This window comes from Artibeus jamaicensis, unplaced genomic scaffold, assembly GCF_021234435.1.
Source record: "Artibeus jamaicensis isolate MK-2021 breed Jamaican fruit bat unplaced genomic scaffold, CSHL_Jam_final scaffold_847, whole genome shotgun sequence".
NCBI lineage: Eukaryota > Metazoa > Chordata > Mammalia > Chiroptera > Phyllostomidae > Artibeus > Artibeus jamaicensis.
This window is the reverse complement of record NW_026522057.1, coordinates 21,687,152-21,707,562: the sequence shown is the minus strand read 5'-3', so window position 1 is coordinate 21,707,562 and position 20,411 is coordinate 21,687,152. Positions and strand designations below refer to the sequence as shown.

Here is a 20,411-nt window from a genome sequence, read left to right as displayed (position 1 = left end):
AGTTTAGCCTCAGGACAGGAATGGGGAAAGTGGCACCTGGCAGGGAGCTGCTGGAAAGAGCCACCTGCCTGCTGGCCCCTGTTCTGCACACTCTACCCAGCAAGGTCTTTCTGGGGACACCTGCCCAGGCTCTGTGCTTGGAGTTGGCAGCCTTACTGGGGATGAATAAGTCCCTGGATAACCAGGGGACAAATAAGTGAGCATGACTCTTGCAAATGGCCGTAGGACGGGGCCTCCCCCCCGGGGTCGGAAGTCAGGGCTGGTCATCGCCGTCTCTCGCAGATCCCAGCCCACCTTGCTGCCCTCAGGCTTCCTGGCGAAGCTCCACCACCCCTCTGGCTGTCCTCTAACTCCCCTGCTTGTTCCTGTCTCCGGGCACTCTGCCTTACCCTTCAGAGTCCAGCCTGAATGTCCCCCCTGAGGGTCATTTGTTCTTCACTGTTTCTCCAATGTCTAGCATGTGGCGTAGCCCTCCAGCCATCCACCCACCCATGTATCCATCCACCACACACCCATCCATCCACCACCCATCCATGCATCCGTCCACCATCCATCCACCATCCATCCATCCACCCATCCATGCATCCGTCCACCATCCATCCATCCATCCATCCATGTATCCATGCATCCGTCCACCATCCATGCATCCATTCACTCATCCATTTGTCCATCTAGTCATCCATCCATCCATATAGCCTTCTTTCCTTTCTTACTTCATTTGTCTATCCATCCATCCATTTATCCATCTACTCATTCATCCATTTATCCACCTATCCATCTAGCCTTCCTTCTGTCCTTTTTTCCTTCCATTATCCGTCCATCCATCTACTCATCCACTCACCCACTCCTGTAACCGTTCAGCCAGTATATATTAAGTACCTGCCGTGTGCCAGACACTGAAGTAAAACAGTAAGCAGGCAGAGAAGGATGTTTTAGAAGGGCAGAGTGTATGTTCACTATTTGTTGATTGAAATTTACCCTAAAGACAAGGAAATAGAAAGTTGGTTGGTATTTAGTCCACCTTAGCTCCTTACCTGGTTCCCTATGGGCCCTGAATCTAACTTGCTGCCATGGACGCTGGGACAAGTGACCTTCAGTGACAGAAGGATGCATGTGGGCAGGAGGGGGGCTGCTCCTGTTAGTTATTGGTGGCAGGCAGGAGTCTCGGGCAGGTCGCTGGTGGAGGCGGGGGATGAGAGTAGAGCTCCGCCTCTGCTCTACGGGCTCCCCTGACAGCCTCTGTGGGTCTCCGCCTCAGGTCGGGGGCGGGCAAGAGGGCGCAGGAGGCCAGGTGGAGATCTTCTCCCTGAACCGGCCCTCGCCCCGCACGGTCAAGTCCTTCCCACTGGCGGCCCCCGTGCTCTGCATGGAGTACATTCCGGAGCCGGAGGAGGGGGAGAGTGGCGACAGAGACGGAGATGAGGGCCACACGGCCGCTGACCCCTCGGCTGTGGCGCACCCGACCATCTGCCTGGGGCTCCAGGATGGCAGGTGAGGGGCCGGCTGGGGCGGGCCTGGGCGGGCGGGGCGGGGCGGGGGCTGTTTTGGTCAGCTGGTTGCCCACCCACGTTTTCCACTCCTGGTTCTGAGAAGGCAGATGGGGACCAGGGTCACCCAGCGTGGGAGCCAGAGTGTCAGGAATCCGTGGCACTTAACCGAGACCCCTTGGGAGCTGCTTCCCGCGTGCTGGCTCCTCCCCGGGCAGTGGGGGAGGGCTGGCGTGAGCGAGCCTCTGTCTGCACTGAGCAGTCACCCCGATCTCCTGTGGCCCTCACGCCCTGGGAACCACTCCTCTGCTTCCCGCCCCGGTGGACTCGTGTGTGCACACATTTCACAGACATGGAATCACGCAGTGCGTGGCCTTTTCTGCCGGCCTCATTCCTCTCTGTGGCTGTGAGGTGGGCGCCTTCGCCCTAGGTTTTGGAGAGGACTCAGGCTCAGCAGACTGGGGCTGATCTGGTGGAAGGCAGCTTGGCTGGACTCGCACTCAGGTCGGCACCTTCATTGTGCTGCTTCTGGGGCCTCCCCCGCACCCCCCACCGAGTCCTCCACAAGACAGAGCCCAGGGAGGCACATTCCCTCACAAGGCCCCTTGAGGGAAAGTCTGAGCCTCCCAAACGTGGAGCAGAGGCCTGCTCACGCTGCAGGGGACCTGGTGAGCAGGAGGGAGCCCCCAACCCTTCTTTCTGGAGGGCGTGTGGGGGCTAAGTGAGCCGCGTGGGCCTCTCCCCACAGCATCCTGGTCTACAGCAGCGTGGACACGGGCACCCAGTGCCTGGCGACCTGCAGGAGCCCCGGCCTGCAGCCCGTGCTCTGCCTGCGGCACAGCCCCTTCCACCTGTTGGCCGGCCTGCAGGACGGGACCCTCGCCGCCTACCCTCGGACCAGCGGTGAGGATGTGGGGCTGGGGCGGCCCCGGGGGTGGGGGCGGCCCCGGGCCCTGACCGGGAACCAGATTCCGCACCAGAGTGGTTGAGGGAGGCAGGCCGAGGAGGCAGCTCAGAGCTGGGGGGTTGGAGGTCCCTGGTCCCCATCGGGGTCCCTGCAGGAATGGGGTGCTCACGACTGCACAGGCAGCTCAGCCCGTTGGCAGGATGAGAGCAGCGGATTCTGGGCTCAGACAGGCCTGGCTTCCTGTCCGGGCTCTGCCTTGGTGGCAGCTGTCACCATCAGTGAGTGGCTTCTCCTCACACCCTGTCTCTTTGTCTCTAAAACGGGAATAATAGTGGAACCTGCCGCTTGTGGGCACCGGAAGGCTGAACAGCCCGGTGAGGGCAATGCACAGGGCCCGGCAGTGAGTGCCCAGGGGAGCCCAGCGTTTTGGTCTCCGTTATGTTGTCCAGCCATCAAGGGCCCCGATGGTGATGTCTGCAAGGCAGGGTGAACCGCGTTTGAGCTGCTGTGTTCTAGAAACCCGGCAAAGGGCTTAATGTTCGCGCATTATCTTAATTGTCACCATAGCCCTTGAGAATTGCCTCCTCTTTACAGACCGACACCGAGACAAGGGAAGAGATGTGGCTTGTCCACAGCCTCCCAGGTGCTGTGGTCCCTTGTCCCTTGAGGATGATGAGGGCTGGGCGGAGGGGGCAGCTCTCCTGGTGCCCTGGTACCCCTGGGAGAGGGCTGGTGGGGCTGAAGCGCTGTGGCCGCCAGGTGCTCCCTCCCTCCCTGTCCCTCCCACGAGCCTCTAATTGCTGCGTCATCACAGCCTGTTGCAGGGTTATAAACGGGTATTCGTACTGAGCTATTTTTTCGCCACTTGGCACTGTGTTGGTATTTTTAATTAGCTTTTGATAAGGCATTTATAGTTTTTAATTAAAGGGGGAAGAGGGAGGGGAAAAAAGCTCTCACTGTCAGAGCGTGCATGTGAATGCAACCATCAGCTGAGATCTTTGGAGATTAGATGAGGGCTTCTGGGGGGGGGGCTCTGCCCCGGGGCCCCCACTGCGGAGAACACTGTGAGCCACGCCGAGGCCCACCCTGGCCCCACTGGTCCTCGGGAGGGGCTGCCTATGGTCCTTTGCCTCCTGGTTCCTGACTCATCATTTTGGGTGCACAGGTTGGGAAGAGGGGAGGTGAGTGTATGCTTGTGGGGCTGCTGTTTTATAACAACACCCGTGACGTCGGACTAGGGGTTCACCCTGCTCTAGTTCGACTTCCTCTTAACTAGTTATATCTGCAACGACCCTGTCTCCCAATAAGGTCACATGCTGAGGTCCTGGGGGTTAGAACTTTGGCATATGAATTTTTTAGGGGACACATTTCAGTCCATGGGGTTTGGGATCTAATTACTGGCTTTCAGTCTGGGGTTGGGCCTGGCAGTTTGTTAGAAGGGCCATTGAGCACCACTGAATTCCGCACCCTCGTTTTCCAGGTGGGAAGGGACTCCCCAGAGTCTCAGGGGTGAGCAGAGACCTGACCCCGGCCTAATTTGGGACTGGACCCCTCTCAGGTGCAAGGGGGCCTTAGCTTCTCTGAGCAGAGCTGGCAGCCGTCTGGCCTGGAGGGGAAGGTTGAGGTGCCTTTCCCGCCTTGCCAACATTTGTCCACCAGCTGTTTACTGAGCACCTACTATGCACCGTGGATGCGGTGGCCAGTGAAACAGACGTGACCCCGCCCTCACAGAGTTTACAGAGGGAGACAGAATTGGTCAAGTGAGCGAGCAGGGTGCTCACAGTTATGTCTCGTGCTGGGTCCCTAAGGGAGGAGCAGGGTGTCAGATGAGGGTCCGACCCTTCTGGGCATGAGGTGGGCTGGTCAGCAAAGGCCTCTGTAGGGAGCAGGACCCGGACCTGAGTCCTGAAGGAGAAGGGGATGGGCACGTGAGGGCCAGAGGGAATGGTGCTCTCAGCAGAGGGATCAGCGTGTGCAAAGTCCTGGAGGCAGGGGAAGCTGGTCTGGTGGCGGAAGCCAGCGGGGAGGCCGTCTTGCCAGACAGCAACCAGAGGGCGAAGTGGCAAGAGGCAAGGTCTGGGGGCAGACGCTGTGTCCTGTGGACCTTGGGATTGTCTCAGTCGATGGGGAGTAGAGGGTGGTGTTGGAAGTGGCTGAGCATTGTGTGTCCTCTGGCCGGTGGGCAGGAGCGGAGGTGGGGAGACCGGGTGGGAAGCTGCTGCAGCCACGGACAGCTGGGCAGGTGAGCCCGGGTCCCTCTCCTCCTGAGTTCACCCCTGTGCCTCTGGTTGGCTCTGGCCAGAGAGGCCTCTGGGAGAGGCCTTGCCGGGTGCTGCCCCGTCCTGTGGTGTTCTGCAGATGTGGCCGGGGCGGGAAGGGAGGCTCTCAGGACATGATGCATTGGGGTGGGGGTCCTCTCCATGGCCTTTTCCCTGGGCTGCACCTGGCTGGGACTGGGGTCATCGGCTGTGCCCAGGATTGAGCTGTGGGACTTCCTCCAGACTCTCCGAGGCCATGGATACCCTTCAGACACCCCTGCTCCATTCCAACCCCCTAGCTGAGCAAGGAGCTCGGTGCCTGCAGAACCCACCTCTGGTGCCCCCTGGTGGCTGGAGGGCCTGGGGATTGTGAATGATTCAGACCTGAATTCTGGGCTTGGAGCTGGTGTAAGATGAGAGGTTACCATCCTGCCTTGAATTGGCTGAGACCAAGACCGGATAAAACTGGCGTTCCTGGACCATGGTTTGGCTCACTGCAAGAGGGCAGGACCAGAAATATTAACCTGGGATTTGCCTGAGTCCCAGAGGACCTGTGGAGTCAGCAGCTGAGAAGCAACTGAGGAATCCAAGGCACCAGGTCCCTTGGAGTCCTGGACTGTCAGAGCTGGAGGGGGTCAGAGTGCAACCTCCAGCTGGCAGGTGGGGAAACTGAGGTCGAGAGTGGTGTGGCCCTGGTGGTCACTTACTCACTCAGAAAATGTGTGTTCATTGTCCCGAGGTGCCAGGCACTGAGCAGGACACCAGACCCGGAGAGGAGCCAGGTGGCCCCTGACCCCGCCCAGTCCTGTGTTCGAGCAGAGCTCCCTGGGTCCCTCCTGTCTCCCCCATCTCCGAGGAGGCACCGGAGCATGACCAGGCCTGGGGGAAGGTGTGGGAATGTCCTTGCTTAGCTGCTGGGGATGTGGGTCAGGGGCGCCCCCTGCAGGTGGAGCTGGATGATGGAGTGGCTGAGGGGACAGGCTGGGGAGTCAGGCTGCCTGGGGTTGAGATTGGGTCTGTTGCTTCATCTCTTGGAGCCTCAGTTTCCTCACCTGTAAAATGGGATGAAGACAGCGCACCGCACAGGCTGAGTGCGACGGCCAGGTGCGATCAGCCACACCAGTGTGCAGGATGGAGTCTGGTGTGTAGACTGTGCCTGTGACCCCCTGTTCACATGGCTGCTACTGTCCTTGTTTCTGACCTGGCACGGCTGCCCTTCGGGTCCCTCTGTGTCCTGCCTCGGGCTTCTGCTGGGTCTGGATCCCTGAGGGAAACTCTGGGCTTTCTCCTGTGGGGAGAGGTGCTCCAGTCTCTTGAAGGTGCCTTTGCTGAGACAGGCCTCCTTCTCCCTTCACCTGGCAGCGAGAGAGTGGTGACGGGCCCAGACGAATGGGCTGTCATGCAGGGTGTGTGTGTGTGTGTGAGAGAGAGTTGTGTCCTGGAACAGGTGCGTACGCAGCTAAAACCTGGAGGGCAAGAAGCAGAGTGGAGGGTGGACCCCCCAGCGGGCTGCAGGGGCCTGGCCCTACATAGAGCTTATGGCGGTTGTGTTTAAAATGTTAGGATTGTGGCCCGTGAGGGCTGGGAAGAACCTTAGAGGTCAGAGTCCTGTCCCCTTGGGGTGCAGATGGGAAAACTGAGTCCCAGCAAAGGGCAGCCTTTTGTTCTGGGAGCACTGTGCGCCCTTGAATCAGGGACAACTGCCTAGTGCGTGCTGTGGCAATGTAGGTGTTACCACAGTTTAACCTTCTGTCCTGGAGTCAGGACATCTTAGAGGTTCCTGGAGAAGCCCTGCAGGTGGAGCTGTGCTCAGGGCACATGTGACCCTTGGGGGTGCGGCCCCTTGCCCCTACCTGAGGCAGCCATGGCCATGAGGAAAGTGCAGGTAGAGGTTGCAGGGGTCCCGGTAGCCATCACTACTGTGCCCACAGGGCAGAGCCCCATTTACTAGTTTTTGGGGTGTGGTCCCAGTATCCCCAACAGCTTCTTGGGGAGGAGATTGCTGTCTCCACCTTAGCCATAACAAGCACTACTCATGTGTGACCACTTGGGGGCGCTCAAAGCTTTGTATTTTGTGGATCTGGCGTTCTGGGCGGGGGCCAGTGTGCCTGCTTCACAGAGGCTTGGCTATCTTGTGGTCATTCACCCCTCCTTGCCCTCAGGTGCGGCCCCAGAGCCCTTTGGAAGCTTTTGGAACCTGAGAAGGTGGCAGGGGTTGGGGAGGATGGCTCGGGCCAGAGTCCACTGAGTTTCAGTCTTCTGGGCCCGTCACTTCTGGGGCGGCTTTGGGCGAGTTCTCAGCTCTCTGGTCTCTGTCGTCACATTAGTCAAATGGAGGCAACACCTGTTTCCGCGGCCTGTTGTAACAAATGACACCAAACAGCACAAGCTGGTGAGCAGCAGGCGCCTCCCAGCTGTGGGGTGTGGCCTGGCCGTTGAAACCCTCTCTGTTTTTGCTTCCTCGGTTGTAAAACAGGGGTAAGAACAGGAGGCACAGGCTGGGAGTTAGGAAGTAATTTGTGAAAGTAGTGCCTGTTGTGTAGACGCAGAACGGCACGTGGCGGCCGTTGTCAGCCTCCTACTGCGCGCCCACCCTGTGCTTGACGTTCTGCCTGTTTCCGTTGGCCCCGCCGTATCCGGTGAGGTGGAGGCGTGGTCCTGCCCATTTTACAGATGAGGAAACTGAGGCCCAGAGAGAAGCCCCCGTCTAGTTCGTGCAGGAGTCTGGAGGCCACAGCCAGGATGCCGGCCCAGTCCGCTTCCCACCTGCTGGTGTGCGTGGGCTAGAAAGACCTAGTTGTGTGTTTGGGGGGTCCCTGTTCCCTGGCTCTCAGGTGAGCTGGGAGTCTGTGATTTTAAATAGGATGGAAGGGCGAGAGGCAAACCTGTTTTACAGGGGCAGGAGGGTAGAGAGAGAGAGGGAGGGCCTGGCGGAGTGGTCATGGCACAGAGGCTGCTCTGTCCACCACGGGCTCTTGCTGCCACGCCCCACGCAGTGGCTCTGCCTTATACCCTAGGGACCCCTCCCCACCTGCAGACAGCTGTGCCCCATTGAATGACCAGCTGTGGCTCAGAGGAGGCTCTGTGATGGGGCAGGTGATTAGCTGCACCTCAGGTGATCACCTGCGTCATCATGGGATTCCAGACCCAGCTGCTGCTGCTGTCTTCCCGGGGTGTGCCCCCACTCCCCCCTCACCACCCCCTTTCCCACCTGGCATCCCTGCAAGACAGGGCAGCCACTGGGGTTCCGTGTGACTTAGGAGAAAAGCCCATCTCCTCCATCACTGCCCGAGGGGGAGATTTCCAGCCTGTCCTCAGGGGAGCTGAGTGTCCTCAGGGCGGGTCAGGGAGAGCCTTGCTCAGTGACAGGCCAGGGCCCCTTGGTTTGTTCCAGCTTCAGGGGTGGTGGACTGGGGACTGATTTCCTCTTGGGACTTCCTCCCTCCACACCTGGGGCAGTGGCGTCTCTGTAGAGGAAGGGCGGAGATTTTGACGAAGATGACAGAGTGCTTTGTAATGGCGAGCAGACCAGTGAGAAGGCAGGCGTGTGTGGAGTGAACAGGAGGGGGAGCCAGAGGAAGAGAAGGGGGGGGACAGCCCCCAGGGGGTGGCACATCAATGAAGGCTGATGGGAACAGCCGGCACCCCTCTGGGAGGAGGGAGAGGGGCCACCGAAACCAGCCAGGGGGTCTTGGGGAGCCAGGCTGAGCCCACTGCTGCCGGCCATGGCCCCTGGGGGTTGAGGAGCACTGGGCTCTGACCTGCGTCCTCCTTCTCTCTCCAGGAGATGTTCCCTGGAACCTGGAGAGCCCTCCCGTGTGCCTGACCGTGGGGCCAGGGCCCATCCGCACTCTGCTGAGCCTGGAGGACACCGTGTGGGCCAGCTGTGGGCCTCGGGTCACTGTGCTGGATGCCACCAGCTTGCAGACTCAGGTACTGGCCTTTCCCCCGCCTACAAGGCCATCAGCTGGGCACACCCCTCCTGACCCTTCTTACCTTCCACCTGGCACTGCGGTCGGATCTCTGTGTCTCAGGGATCAGAGTTCATCAGGAGGCAGGGACGTCCCTGCTCCCTGCCCCCACATGCATCCCAGGGGCTGCTGTGACGGGGAGGGTCCCGACCACACCGGGCTGTGATGCGAATCCTCAGTTGTGTCTGTCGCTGCCAGTGCGGGTGCCTGTCCTCGCACTGGTGCCCAGGACCCAGCTGCGCTGAGGGACAGCCAGTGTGGACGCAGCCGTGCTGGGGCGTGCAGGTGGAGGCTGCTGCGTCCTGCCTTGGCCTTGGGTGGAGAGCCTGGCCCCGGGGCCCATCCTGGCTCAGCCTGGGCCCCCCGCCTGTCACTGACCAGCAGCAGGACCCAAGCTGCCTCACTGCGCCCCAGGGCCCATCCTGGGGCGCCTGGCGTGAGACTTGGGCGCAGCTTCCTGAGCGGTGACGTTGGCTGTTGCTTCTTTTGTTTGTATTATTATCAGTTTGGAATGAGCTGCCACCGGGGCCAGAGGGGGGCTTTGGGTATAGGCCGACCACCAGCACAGCAGGTGCCCCAGGGGAGCTTCCTTGTGAGGGCCATCTTTAGTCACCCACGGGCTCATCCCTCTGATCGCTATAGATCGGCCACTCAGCAGCCAGGCAGGAACGCTAGTGGAGTCGGGCCATTGTCCAGTGGACCATGGGCGATCAGGGCAGGTCCTGGACCTCAGTCCTGGCTTGGCAGATGGGGAACCGAGGCTCAGGGGGAGGCGAGTGAGCCCCGAGACCCATCAAAGCACTCCCTGCTGTGCATACCTGGCTCCGCCCCTGGTCCCGGGCCCCGCCCTCCTGCCCCCGGTGCTGGTGTGGGCCTGTCAGTGAACACGAGTCTTTTCCTCCTGGGCAGGGTCCTTTGGCTCTGGCAGAGTCAGATGATGCTGGGGGTGTGTCTGCTCAGCAGGGTCCTGGTGCTGGGGAGGGGGGAAGGCCCACGGCCCAGCACCTTGCCCTGGTCAGAGGGTCTAGGTTTGGAGCATTTATTGTTCTTTGAGGAGAAGTGGGCTCGGGGCTAAAGTGACTCCTGGGACCCCTCAGGGCTGTTTGGGCAATACCTTCCCTCCCACACTCCAACTAGGCACCGCTGGGCCAGGTGGGGGGGGCTCTGGAAGGGGTCCTGGAAGGAGCCAACAGACAGGGAGACCGCTGCCCCCGTGGTCCTGATTTCTTGGTCCTCTTTCTCCTGGGTGGAGCCAAATTGGGTCTGAGGAGCCCAGAGCAGCTGCGGCCCTCAAATCTCTTCCCAGCCCCTGGCTTGCTTTATGGGGGGCTTCCGTGCTACCCCCATTCCAACCTCATCTTTTGTCTCCAAGGTTTTCTTACCTTCTTGGCCTCCCGAGAGGAAAGTGAGCAAGAAGGCTGGCTCTCCCCAGGTCTTTGGGGTCCTGGACTCACCTGGTCTCAAGCCCCTTGGCAGGAGTAGGGACTGGGCTCGTCAGCGTCTCCTTGGCCTGCCCCGCTGCGGCCCCTCCCTGAGCGTCCCCACACTGTCCTCACCTGAGGCCCAGGTGTCCTCGCTGCTTTCTCCTGTGCAGCCTGCGTGGGCTCGACCTGGCCCCGGAGGAGAGCGGCCTGCCTTAGGCCAGTGCCGGGCAGGGCAAGGGGTCCCCGTGCCGCCATTGGGGGCCACCAGTGGGAGGCGGAGACACTCCTGCCCTTGAGGGGCCTCCGGTCTAACGAGGGAGACAGAGCTGCCCTTGCTGTATCCAGGACCAATGGGGGTGGACATGGGGGAGCTGGGAGCCAAGGGGGGGGTGGGGTGGGGCAGTGCAGGCTCTCAGGGTTCTAGGTGGGGTAGAGGGCATTCTCAGCACTGCCGCCTGGGGAATTAGACCCACCCCTCAAGAGGGAGAGGTCCCGTCCCAGCTGCGCCCACCTCGGGTCCCCTGGGCACCCCTTCCTTGGATGTGTGTGGTTTGCCAGCAGCTGCTTCAGATGGGACCGAGCTCTGCCCCTGCCAAGCTCTTAACCCCCAGACACGGCACCGAGCCTCCGGGGCCTCAGTTACCTTGTCTGTGAAATGGGATAGTCGTGTAGAGCTACCCGGAGGAACAAAGGCGAATGTTGATGCCAAAGGACTGTCTCACACGGTGCCTGATACAAAGTGGGCGCTCGTCAAACACCAGTTAGCAGTGTAATTATTTCTCATTTCAATCCTCGTCGCTGAGGCCTGTGGATTATTTGGAAAATCGAGCTGCTTCCTTGGAGTCTGAGTTGGTGGGCATGTGTCCGTATCGCCTTGTGGGCCTGCCCTCCTCTCCCGTCACCGGCAGGGCTGCTTGCTCCTGCCCACAGCTGCCCTAGGACCCGAGACTGATGGTGGGAAGCACCGGGGCCTGCACGGGGCCCAGCCCACCTCTCACCGCCTTCTGCCCCTGGCCAGCCACAGGGCAGTCAGGTCCGGGTCCCCCATCTCAGCTCTGGCCCTGCCGTCCCGGGGCCGAGTGGCCACCGGGCACCAGCTTGTGGCTGCGATGCTTTAAGATTATCTCTGGACCGGCCACTCTTACTTACAAAGGGGCTCCACACGGCCTTTCACCTGCTTCGCACACCACGGAGGGTGTCAGAAGGTGCTGGGTGTGGGGAGATGGATGCAGGAAAGGGCGGTGAGGGAGGCTTCGAAGCGGGGCCAGAGGGAGCGAGCGCCCGGTCTGCCGCCAGGGAAATTGGAAAGTTTGTGTGGGCAGCTCGCCTTCCGCACTCACGATCCCTGGGCACAGTAACGAGGTGATCGCCATGCATGTTTAATGAAGCCGCGCTCCGCCGCTGCTGGGGATAGAGAGGAAGCCTCCCGCCCCAGCGCCCCGGCTGGGAAGCAGCTCGGTCTGGCTGCTGCTAATGACCTCCCGGTCTGCACAGCCGCCCACCCCACATCTGTCTCTTCTCGGTGCCTCACGGCCAGCCAGGCACCGAGGAGGGGGCTGGAGCTGGGGCTGCTGTCTGGGCTGTGGGGGGCCACCCACGCAGGTGTGCTTGGGGCTCAGCACCTGCAGGATGGAGTCATTGTAAGAACTTTGCCTCAGAATGGCTCTCCTCCCAGGGAGGGCGTCTACCAACCCTCCCCCGGGCTCCAGAAACTGCCCTCTGGGGCTGTGAGATGCAGCTGCCCAGGGCTCCAAGCCTGGAGGGATGTATTGCTGGCTCCTGTGTCTCTGGCCCAAATCTGAAGACATAGGGGTTGATCTGAGGATTGTGTTAACTCCAAGGAGCTCTCTCTCCCAGGAAGTAATAGTAGCCTATACATACTGAGCACTCATGTGGACCTGGTGTGGGTTTTAGTACTTTGCACGAGTTGACTTACTTATCCTCAAACCACTCTCTGAGGTGAGCGTTGGTATCATTCCCACTTTACAGCTGAGGGAACAGGGGCACAGAGAGGCTAAGTGACTTGTGGAAGGTCACACAGCGGGGAGGGAGGCAGAGGTTGGGATCTAGGCACGGGCATTCCACACCTGAGTTCCCTCTTAACCTTCGGTGCCGGTCGCCCTGGTAGGCTGGAGGCTCAGTCCCCTTTGGGCTGCGTTGTCCCCTTCAGTTTCTGTGCCACCAAATGTTTAGTCTTGGGAACTGTCATTGCTTTACACACCTGCTTTTTCCACTAACACGTCCTCTGGTTCTAGGATTGCACCCCATTCGCATTTCTTTGCCACTGCCTGTCCAGCTCACGCAGCTCACGCGGCCGGGGTGCTGGCTGAGGAAGACGGGCAGGTGGCGTTCTGCCTTCCAGGCCCTCATGTCGGGTGTTGGGGGACGGACCCGGGGAAGACAGAGCTCGGTGGGATGGTCAGTGCCAGCCAGAATGAGGAGGCCCCGTGGGAGCCCAGGGGAGATGCAAGGGGTGCCAGACCCAGCTGGAGGAGGGGCAAGAGCAGTGGAGGCTTTTGGGGGACGGGACCCCCGAGGAGGCTGGGCACTGAGGGGTGAGGGAGGAGAGGAGGACCCATGGGCCAAGCCCAGGCCAGAGACAACCCAACGTGCGTGGGCCCTGGGGTGTGTGGGGGCTCCCCAGGGAGGGCCCTCTGAGGTGGGCCCGCGCTGGGCTGTCTCCATGAGGCCCACGTGGCTGCTGCTGGCTGCCCCTGACCTTGGGGAGCCCGCCTTCCGAGGTGCAGCGCCCGCGGTTCGTCTCTGGGTTTGACGCTTGCCCACCAGCTGCGTGTTCGGCTCCCTGACCCCAGAGGAAGCGGCGGCAGGCTGTTGAATAATCATCGGGCTCGCAGGGGCCTGTGTCAATACCGCATCCTCCGGGTTCATTATCGAGATCCGCGGCCACCTTCAAAGTCTAATCTAGTCATTGGAGTTCATTTTAACTGGTGCTGGAGGGGAAGACCGGCTGTGGGGTGATTGTTGCAGCTTCATTTAAAAAAAAACACAACTTACTGGAGGCCGGTCCGAGAGGAGGCCCTGGGTGTGTGGGGTGTGCTCTTCCGAGCAGGGGCGGTCTGGGTGCCGGGGGGGCTTGCTGCCTGCTCCTGGGAGGGTGGCCGTGGCGACAGGGATGGGGGTGTGCAGACAGGGCTGGGCTGTGAGAGTACTGTACGTGATTGGAGCCTTCTGATGCTGCGGGGACATCGGCTGGGCCCGTTTCACAGATGGGGACGTGGACTGCAAGGCAGACCTTTCGCTCGTAGCCTGTGGCCTTGGCTTCCCTGCCACGCCTTTGTCTCTGCTGGTCCCCAGCCTGGAACCCCGTTCCCTCCCACAGCTTTCCTTGGGTGGCTCCCTCTCCTCACGCAGGTTTCGGCTGCTTCCTCTTCTGCCCCCAGTTACAGCCTTGCCACGTTTCCTGCCATTATTGTTGAAGTATTGACCAGGGTCTGAAATTGCCTCCTTGACCGTGATCCGTCGGCACCTGCTGGGCTGTAAATAAGCGAGGCAAACAGGACCTGGCCTGTCTTGTTCATTGGTGTGTCCTGGGCGCAGGCACCGGCCCTCAGTCAGTGTTGGTGGGAGGATGGGGGGTGGGGGGTCCCCTTCCTCTCTCCCTAGGCAGGGCCCCAGTGGGCCATGCCCATTCTTTCTGGGTGGAAGGCTGGAAATCTGGACAGGCAGAGGCTCGGGGCGCCTGTGCCAGTCGGAGAAGTGTCCCGGGCGGAGTTGCGCCTTCGAGGAAGCAGGACGGGGAGGCCACCCCTGGAGAAGGCGAGGAGGAATTTGGGGAAGGGCTGGCCAGAGGGCCCCGTGCCCAGCTGGGGTGGGTCCTGTGCCAGGGCAGGCACTACCGCAGCGCAGGGGGGTTTGGGCCGGTGGGACCTACGCGGGTGGGGCGTCAGTGCGCCTGGCCCTGCCTGGTGCCTGTGTTCGGGTTCCAGGCCTGGCTCCTGCCAGCGGGGCTGTTGTGAGGGTTCTCTGGGGCAACACTCTCGCAGAAGACCCCGCTCCCCCACCCTGGGAGAAGCCCGTCCAGAGCGCCACTGCCCCTCCACACGCCTTGGTCACACCCCTGTGACCTGCTGCTGCAGCACCAGCCGGGCCCTTTCGCAGAACTGGTCACAGCTGCAGTTTGACGTTTTGGGGACAATTATCGAGTTAACTGGACTGACACTCTGTAGGGCAGGGCACGCCTGGTCAGCTCCCATTGCTTCACCGCATCCTGGTGCAGAGACCAGGCTGGCGCCTAGTAGGTGCTCAGTGAGGGGCTTCTTCTTTAGGGAAGTGGACTCTCTGCCTGCGGTGGGTCCGATGAGCATGGGAGGGAGATGTGGGCACAGCAGTGGCCCGAAGCCTTGCTTTTAACCAGTTTCCGAGCTCACGGAACACGCCTCCCGTGGGCTCCCAACATGCCACCAGCGCCACCAGCACTGATGCCTTTTGTCACTAAGCACATCGGATGAGAAACTTCTCTGGGATCCGGGGCACCGATGGCCCTGCCCACCCTTAATTTTCACGTTTAGTGCCCAAACGTAGTTTGCATGTATTAGCTGTTGTAAATCTATCACAACAGTGTGATGCAGCATGAATAATGCATCACGGGGCTCTATTAGTTTTCTGTCTCCTATCTTATTTATGACACAAAACGGGTGGGAATTTGCAAAAGTGAAATCCAGGCGCAGGGCTTCTTGGGTAATGGTATGCAAATTGACGCGAGGGCGGAAAGATCCACCAAGTCCTCGGTGGTGTGTGTGGGGTGGGGAGGGCTGGGGGCTGGGGGAGCTGCCAGGCCAGGCCCTGCTTTCAGGTCCCCTGAGCCTGCAAGTCGGGGTCACATCACTCCACAGAGTCATATCAGTTCAGCAGTTTTGCCTTAATTTTGTGTGTGTGTCTCATCGTTATTGCTGTCATCCTGTTCTTTTTCTTTTTTCAAATTATAAGTAGGCAGGGGAAACTTGAGAAATTGATTTTTCTGAAGGTCTTGGAGACTTCCCTGGAGGCTCTGACAGTAACAAGCTCTGGGAGGGTGAGTGTTTAACAGCAGCATGAAGAATTGAGGTTAGATGTTCAGAAGAACTTCTTTTCAGGAGGCTTGTGAAGGACAGAGTGTGAGGTGGATTTGGGGAGCCTGGGGGAGCCTTGGGGGACTCAGGACCATGGCTGCCGACTTTGCTCCAGAGCCCAGGATTGCGAGGAGGTTTCTCAGGGCACCTCTCATCTTGTGCGGCTGGGGGTGGCTAAGCGCAGGGCCCCAGGTCCCTTCTCTCTTCCTCTGGGAGAGCGCAGATCTTTCTCATATCCAAAATTAGGTCCCCACTCCCCAGTCCCGGAAGATTTACGAGGATGAAAGGATGTCGTGGTTGGGAAAAAGTGGTTTGAAGCTGTTGGCTCAGGAGCAAGTTCTGTGAAGCTGTCGGAGCAGTGGGGGGAAGGCAGATGAGAGGGGCACTGCAGAGGGAACGGAGGGGCGCTGGAAGTGCGTGGGGGTGGGCCACGGCAGCAGGCCGCAGCGTCCCTGGCTCTCAGGGTCTGTCCGTCCATCCTCCCACATAGCTCCTCCACCTCTGCTCACCTCCGTGTCTGCACCGTGTAAGGCAGGGTCACTGCAGAGCCCACCCCAGGACGAAGCAGGATGCCTGTGGCGCAGAGAGTGAGTGGCCGCAGCCAGTTTGTGGCGACTGCAGGCCTTGGTCAGGGCCCGGGGACACCCAGTGGGTGGTGGAGCCAGGATCGCAGGGTGTTTCTTACCCCCGAGCCCCGGCCCAAGGCCTGAGGTCCCCTGTGTCTGGTAGGTGTGTGAGCGCCTGCACCTCCCACGGGATTGTGTCGCCTGTGAGCCGGGACAGAGTCTCGTGTCCCCTGGTGTTTTGCTCTGGTGCCAGTGCAGGCGCTGAGCTGGCTTCTCTCTTGCTTTCCTTGTCCTTCTTGCGGCCCTCCCCACTGCCTCCCTCCTGCACCAGCCCTTCCCTTCTGCCCGAGCTCTGAGCTGCCCAGGGCTCCCGCTACCCCAGCTATGCACAGACACTACATCCCCTTTGCATGGACACTGTGCTCTGGTGACCAGAGGCCAAGGGCTGGGCAGGGTCTGCAGGTGCCACTCGGTCTGCTCTTGGAGCTGGGGAGCAAACAGAGCGCAGAGCAGCCATAGGTGGGCACCTGGCATCACTTTCTGAGGCCTGGCTGCTGGGGATCTTTCCAGAGCAAAGCTCCCGTCACACCTGACCTTGCTTCAGAACCGTCCAGGCTGCCTCTGCCCCAGCTCTTTCAGCCTCTGCCTCGGGGGTGGTCACTTACCAGCACTTCCGTCCCTGTCCTGGGCACTGGGCTTCAGCCGGGGTCCCTGTCCACACGGCAGGGCCTGCCACATCCCTGGTGAGTTAACCCTTCCTGAGACTCACTCATCTCAGGCTGTGCCAAGCTTTTGGCAAATAGCAGCTCACGTGGTCTTTACAACAGCCCTCTGCCGTAGTGATCTCATTACCCCCATTTTAAAGTTGAGGAAACTGAGGCAGGAAGTGGTACACCTGTGACTTGAACCCTGACAGTCTGGCTCTGGGCCTGTGGCCTCACTGTTTCTCCCAAGCAGGACACAAATGACAAGATAATCCCGGGCTGCCGTGAGTGATGTGCGAACGGTGAGCCGGGCACACCGAGCTCGGCCTGCTGTGCCCAGGACAGTCCACTCCGGCTCTGAGCCTCCGTCCCTCTCCTGGTAGAGGCCCAGGGGTCTAACTGCCTGGTGGGGGTTGCAGGACGCTGTGAGGTGAGCTGGGCTGTGTGACTGTCACCTGGGCTTGCACAGGTGGTGGAGATGCCTGTCCCTGATCTCTGCTGCTCGGGCTTCACAGGGTCCCCGTGGTGGCTGGGCCAGGTGGGCATCAGGCAGACCCCTGGCTCAGCCCAGCCACCTGCTGTACAGGGAAAGGCTGGAGCAACTGCTAGGGCCAAACCGTGCAGGTTCTTGGTGGCCCTGGTGGCAGCCGGCCCAGCCTCCCTCCTCAGGTGTCCATGGAGAGGGACCGCTATGCTGACTCGCATAATTGGAGAAAAAGGAAGAGATTAAACAGTCCTGACGAGCCCATGTCCTGAGATGCTTTCCTTTCCCACTTCCTCTGGAGTAGCCAGACGTGCCGGAAGATTTTAGTTTGTTTTGTTCGTAAAGGCAGAGCATCAGTGTGGCCGCAGGGGGACAGTCCCCCTGCCGAGGTGCTTTCTGTGACTGGGTCTGGGCTGCGGGCAGGGTGGCGAGGGGCCAACCCCAACCTCTCTGCCTGCCTCCTGGTGTGTTTGTGACAAGTAGGGCTTTGACACGGGAAAGTTGAACTTTGGGGTGGCTGACTGGCCATCTTTCTAGAAAAATGCACCAAAGTTGCCAAAGTGTGCACAATCAGTTCCAAAAGGAGTTGTTAAAAGTTTGGAATAGGCTCTCGGCCTTTAAAAAAAATTCCTTACCCGAGGACATTTCTTTGCTGCTTTCAGAGAGGAAGGGAGAGAGACAAACGTCAAGAGAAGCAGCAGTTGGTTGCCTCCTGTGCACCCCAACTGGGGATCGAACCCCCAACCTTTTGGTGTGTGGGATGACACTTCAGCCAACCGAGCCACCACAGCCGGGGCTGGCTTTTAGCCTCAAAGCTGATGAAGATGTCCATTCCCTTTATCCCTTCTAGGTTTCTGTGGTGGCCCTGAGCTAGGAGAGCCCAGGGTCCGATGAAGTCTCTTGTTAGTCAGGAATGACCTTACCCCCACTTTACAGATGGGTAAACTGAGACCAGAGATGTTCACCAGCTACTGGTGAGAGGTGGGGGAGGATGCCTCCGTCAGAAATGTGCCAGGAAGGACAGAGCTGCCCTGGGGACACCGTCCCTGGGCCGTGACCAGGTCAGATTCGGAAGGCAGAGTGTTAAGGCATCGGCTGGAATACACGGGAGGGTGTTTGCGTGTGGCTCAGAGATTGGGTGTGGTCACCCAGTAGCTCGACTGACCGTCCGTCCCCGTTTGCCCAGGACAGGGAGATGGATGTCCAGTGCTACGCCTGGGGCCTCCCTGGGCACCCTGGGGCGAGCCGGTCACCCCAAGCCAGAGCCGTGGCTTCCCCCATTTGCTAAGTATGGTGGCTCTGTGAACACTTGCTGTTCTGTCTCCCCCTTTGCTCCCTCAGCTGGGAAGCGTCCATAGGAAATACGACAAGTAAAGGAAGGACAGGGAGTTGTCGTGCTAATTGTCTTTAAAGATGAAGTGTGTCCGCCCAGCGTGGCAGCTGGAGCGCGACCCCTGGGCCTCAATCTCCAGCCCATCCCCAGGCTGACCAAGGGACCCCACCCCCTTGATTTCTGGAATCTTCGGAGTCCTACCCCTTAGAAGAGGATGGAGTGGAGGTGCTGGGGCGCGGAGTGGGGGCGGAGTTGTCGGGGTGCTGGTGAGTGCTCTGTGGCTGACCTCTGGCCCACGGCAGTGCCCCCCAGGGCTGGCTGGGTGTGGTGGCTGAGCAGGGAGTCGGGGGCGAGACCCCTTCACACCACATACCTGCCAGGGCGCTTGGTTCAGCTGGTCAGGCCCCCACCCAGCTCCGCCCCACCCAGTGGATCTCGAGTCCCCTTCCTGGGCACGCTCCTGCCCTTTTAACAAGGGTCTCAGTGAGGACGGATACTGTGGCCTGGGAACCCTTGGCACACGGTGGGTGCCCAGCAGGCAGTAGCTGCCAGCCCTCTGCCTTCGCCTTGGCAGCTCCTGGCCCCTGAAGGCCCAGTGCTCCTTCCCGGCTCCTTGATGTCATCTTTGCCTTAATGACTTTGAATGCTGAGCTGCTCACCTGGGAATTTATAGAAGCCAAGCACAGAAGCGTCACCTGGAGGCACATAAATATTGTAGGACTGGAGGTTGGGCTGGGTCAGCACCATTTGGGGCAGCCCCGCTCACCCGAAGCCCTCTGTGTGGACGGACGCTGTGAGGCTGCAGGGAGGGGCGGAGGCACAGGGCGTCCTCTCTGGCCACCGGCTGTTCTTCCCCCAACTTTTCATTTTAAAGTATTTAAAACTGTAGGAGCGCTGATAGAATAGTACAGTGAACACACATATATTCTTCACCTGGTAAACCATCTTTGTTAACATTTTGCCATCAATTCTCTGCCCCCCAAATATTATACAAATACACCCTTTTTGGGGGTGGGTAAATCACTTAAAAGTCCATTGTGGACATTGTTACCTTTCATACCCAGATACTTCAGCACGGCTGTCCTGTGTGATAACTTCAGTAGCCTTTCTCGTGCCCAGAAACATGACATCAGTGTACTATACGTGTGCACATGTCCCCAGGTGTCCCCGAAATACCTTTCAAAGCTCCCCCCAGCCCCACCCAGGACCCAGCGAGACCACACGGTGCACTTGGTTGTCATGTCTGTTCAGTCTCCCTTTGATCTGGAATAATCCCTCTGCTCGTGTGTGTGTGTGTGTGTGTGTGTGTGTGTGTGTCCGTGATACGGACGTCTTCTAAAAAGTCCTGCAGTCTGGGATTGCCCAGTTGTTTCCTTCTGATGTGATTTGAGTGTCTGGCCAGATCCTGGGCCCGAGGGCCTGATCCCTGGGTTGAAGTAGGTCCGCCCGGTCTCCCCGTCAGTCATAAAGGTACCAGATTCCTGTCATATTACTAAGTGATCTGCAGGTGATACTTGGGGAATTTGTGAATATCCTGTTCCTCAGCAAACTTTCACCAAACTGTCATCATTTAAAGAGTTCTCCCTCCCCTCACTTGACCACTTTACCCCGCCTCCCCCTTAACTGTTGCTACAAACTCATAAGCTCTTTCAAAGTCCAGTGTGCTATAATCTCAGACTCTCATTATTACCCTTAATGCCCCAATTGTCTCAAATTCGGCCGATAGGAGCCCCTTGGTATCGACTCCAGGTCCTTTGGACACTGCCCATTGTTCTTTGAATGCTTCCTTGCTTTTCCACATCGGGACAAGTTCTAGGCTCAGCAGCTACTGCCCCGGCCTGGGTCAGCCGTTTCTCCCAGGTGCTCTGGCTGGTTCAGGTCCATGGGATGGCACGTATAAATCAAGATTGGGGCTGCCCACTGTGGCTGGGGTGCCCCTCCTTCCAGACCCTCTCAGTGGACAGAGCCAAGAGGAAAATAGGAAGTCCATGCTGAAGTCGCAGAACTTGACCTCTGTCACTTCACACTTGATTCCTTTCTCCCTGTGTAAACCCTGGTCCCCAGTAACAACCTCAGGGTACCTCTGCCACCCCACATGGTTTTAGGGGAGCTGTGCCCATCTCCCCACCCTCTCCAAGCCTGCTAGGTCGCGTTTAGGATTTCTCCGCAGACCTGCTGTCCTTAGGGACCAAGGGTGTGAGGTCAGGG

At 59.6% G+C, this 20,411-nt stretch overlaps 1 protein-coding gene across 10 annotated transcripts in view; it reads left to right on the top strand.

Annotated features, from left to right (window-relative positions):
* The window catches only part of ARHGEF10L (Rho guanine nucleotide exchange factor 10 like), a 137,537-nt gene that overhangs the window by 102,879 nt on the left and 14,247 nt on the right, over positions 1-20,411 (top strand). For all 10 annotated transcript variants that reach the window (XM_053660203.1, XM_053660200.1, XM_053660202.1 and 7 more), the window contains 3 exons: positions 1,259-1,491; positions 2,236-2,390; positions 8,437-8,585. In XM_053660203.1, coding sequence (XP_053516178.1) covers positions 1,259-1,491; positions 2,236-2,390; positions 8,437-8,585 — 537 coding nt within the window. The remainder of the gene's footprint in view (positions 1-1,258; positions 1,492-2,235; positions 2,391-8,436; positions 8,586-20,411) is intronic.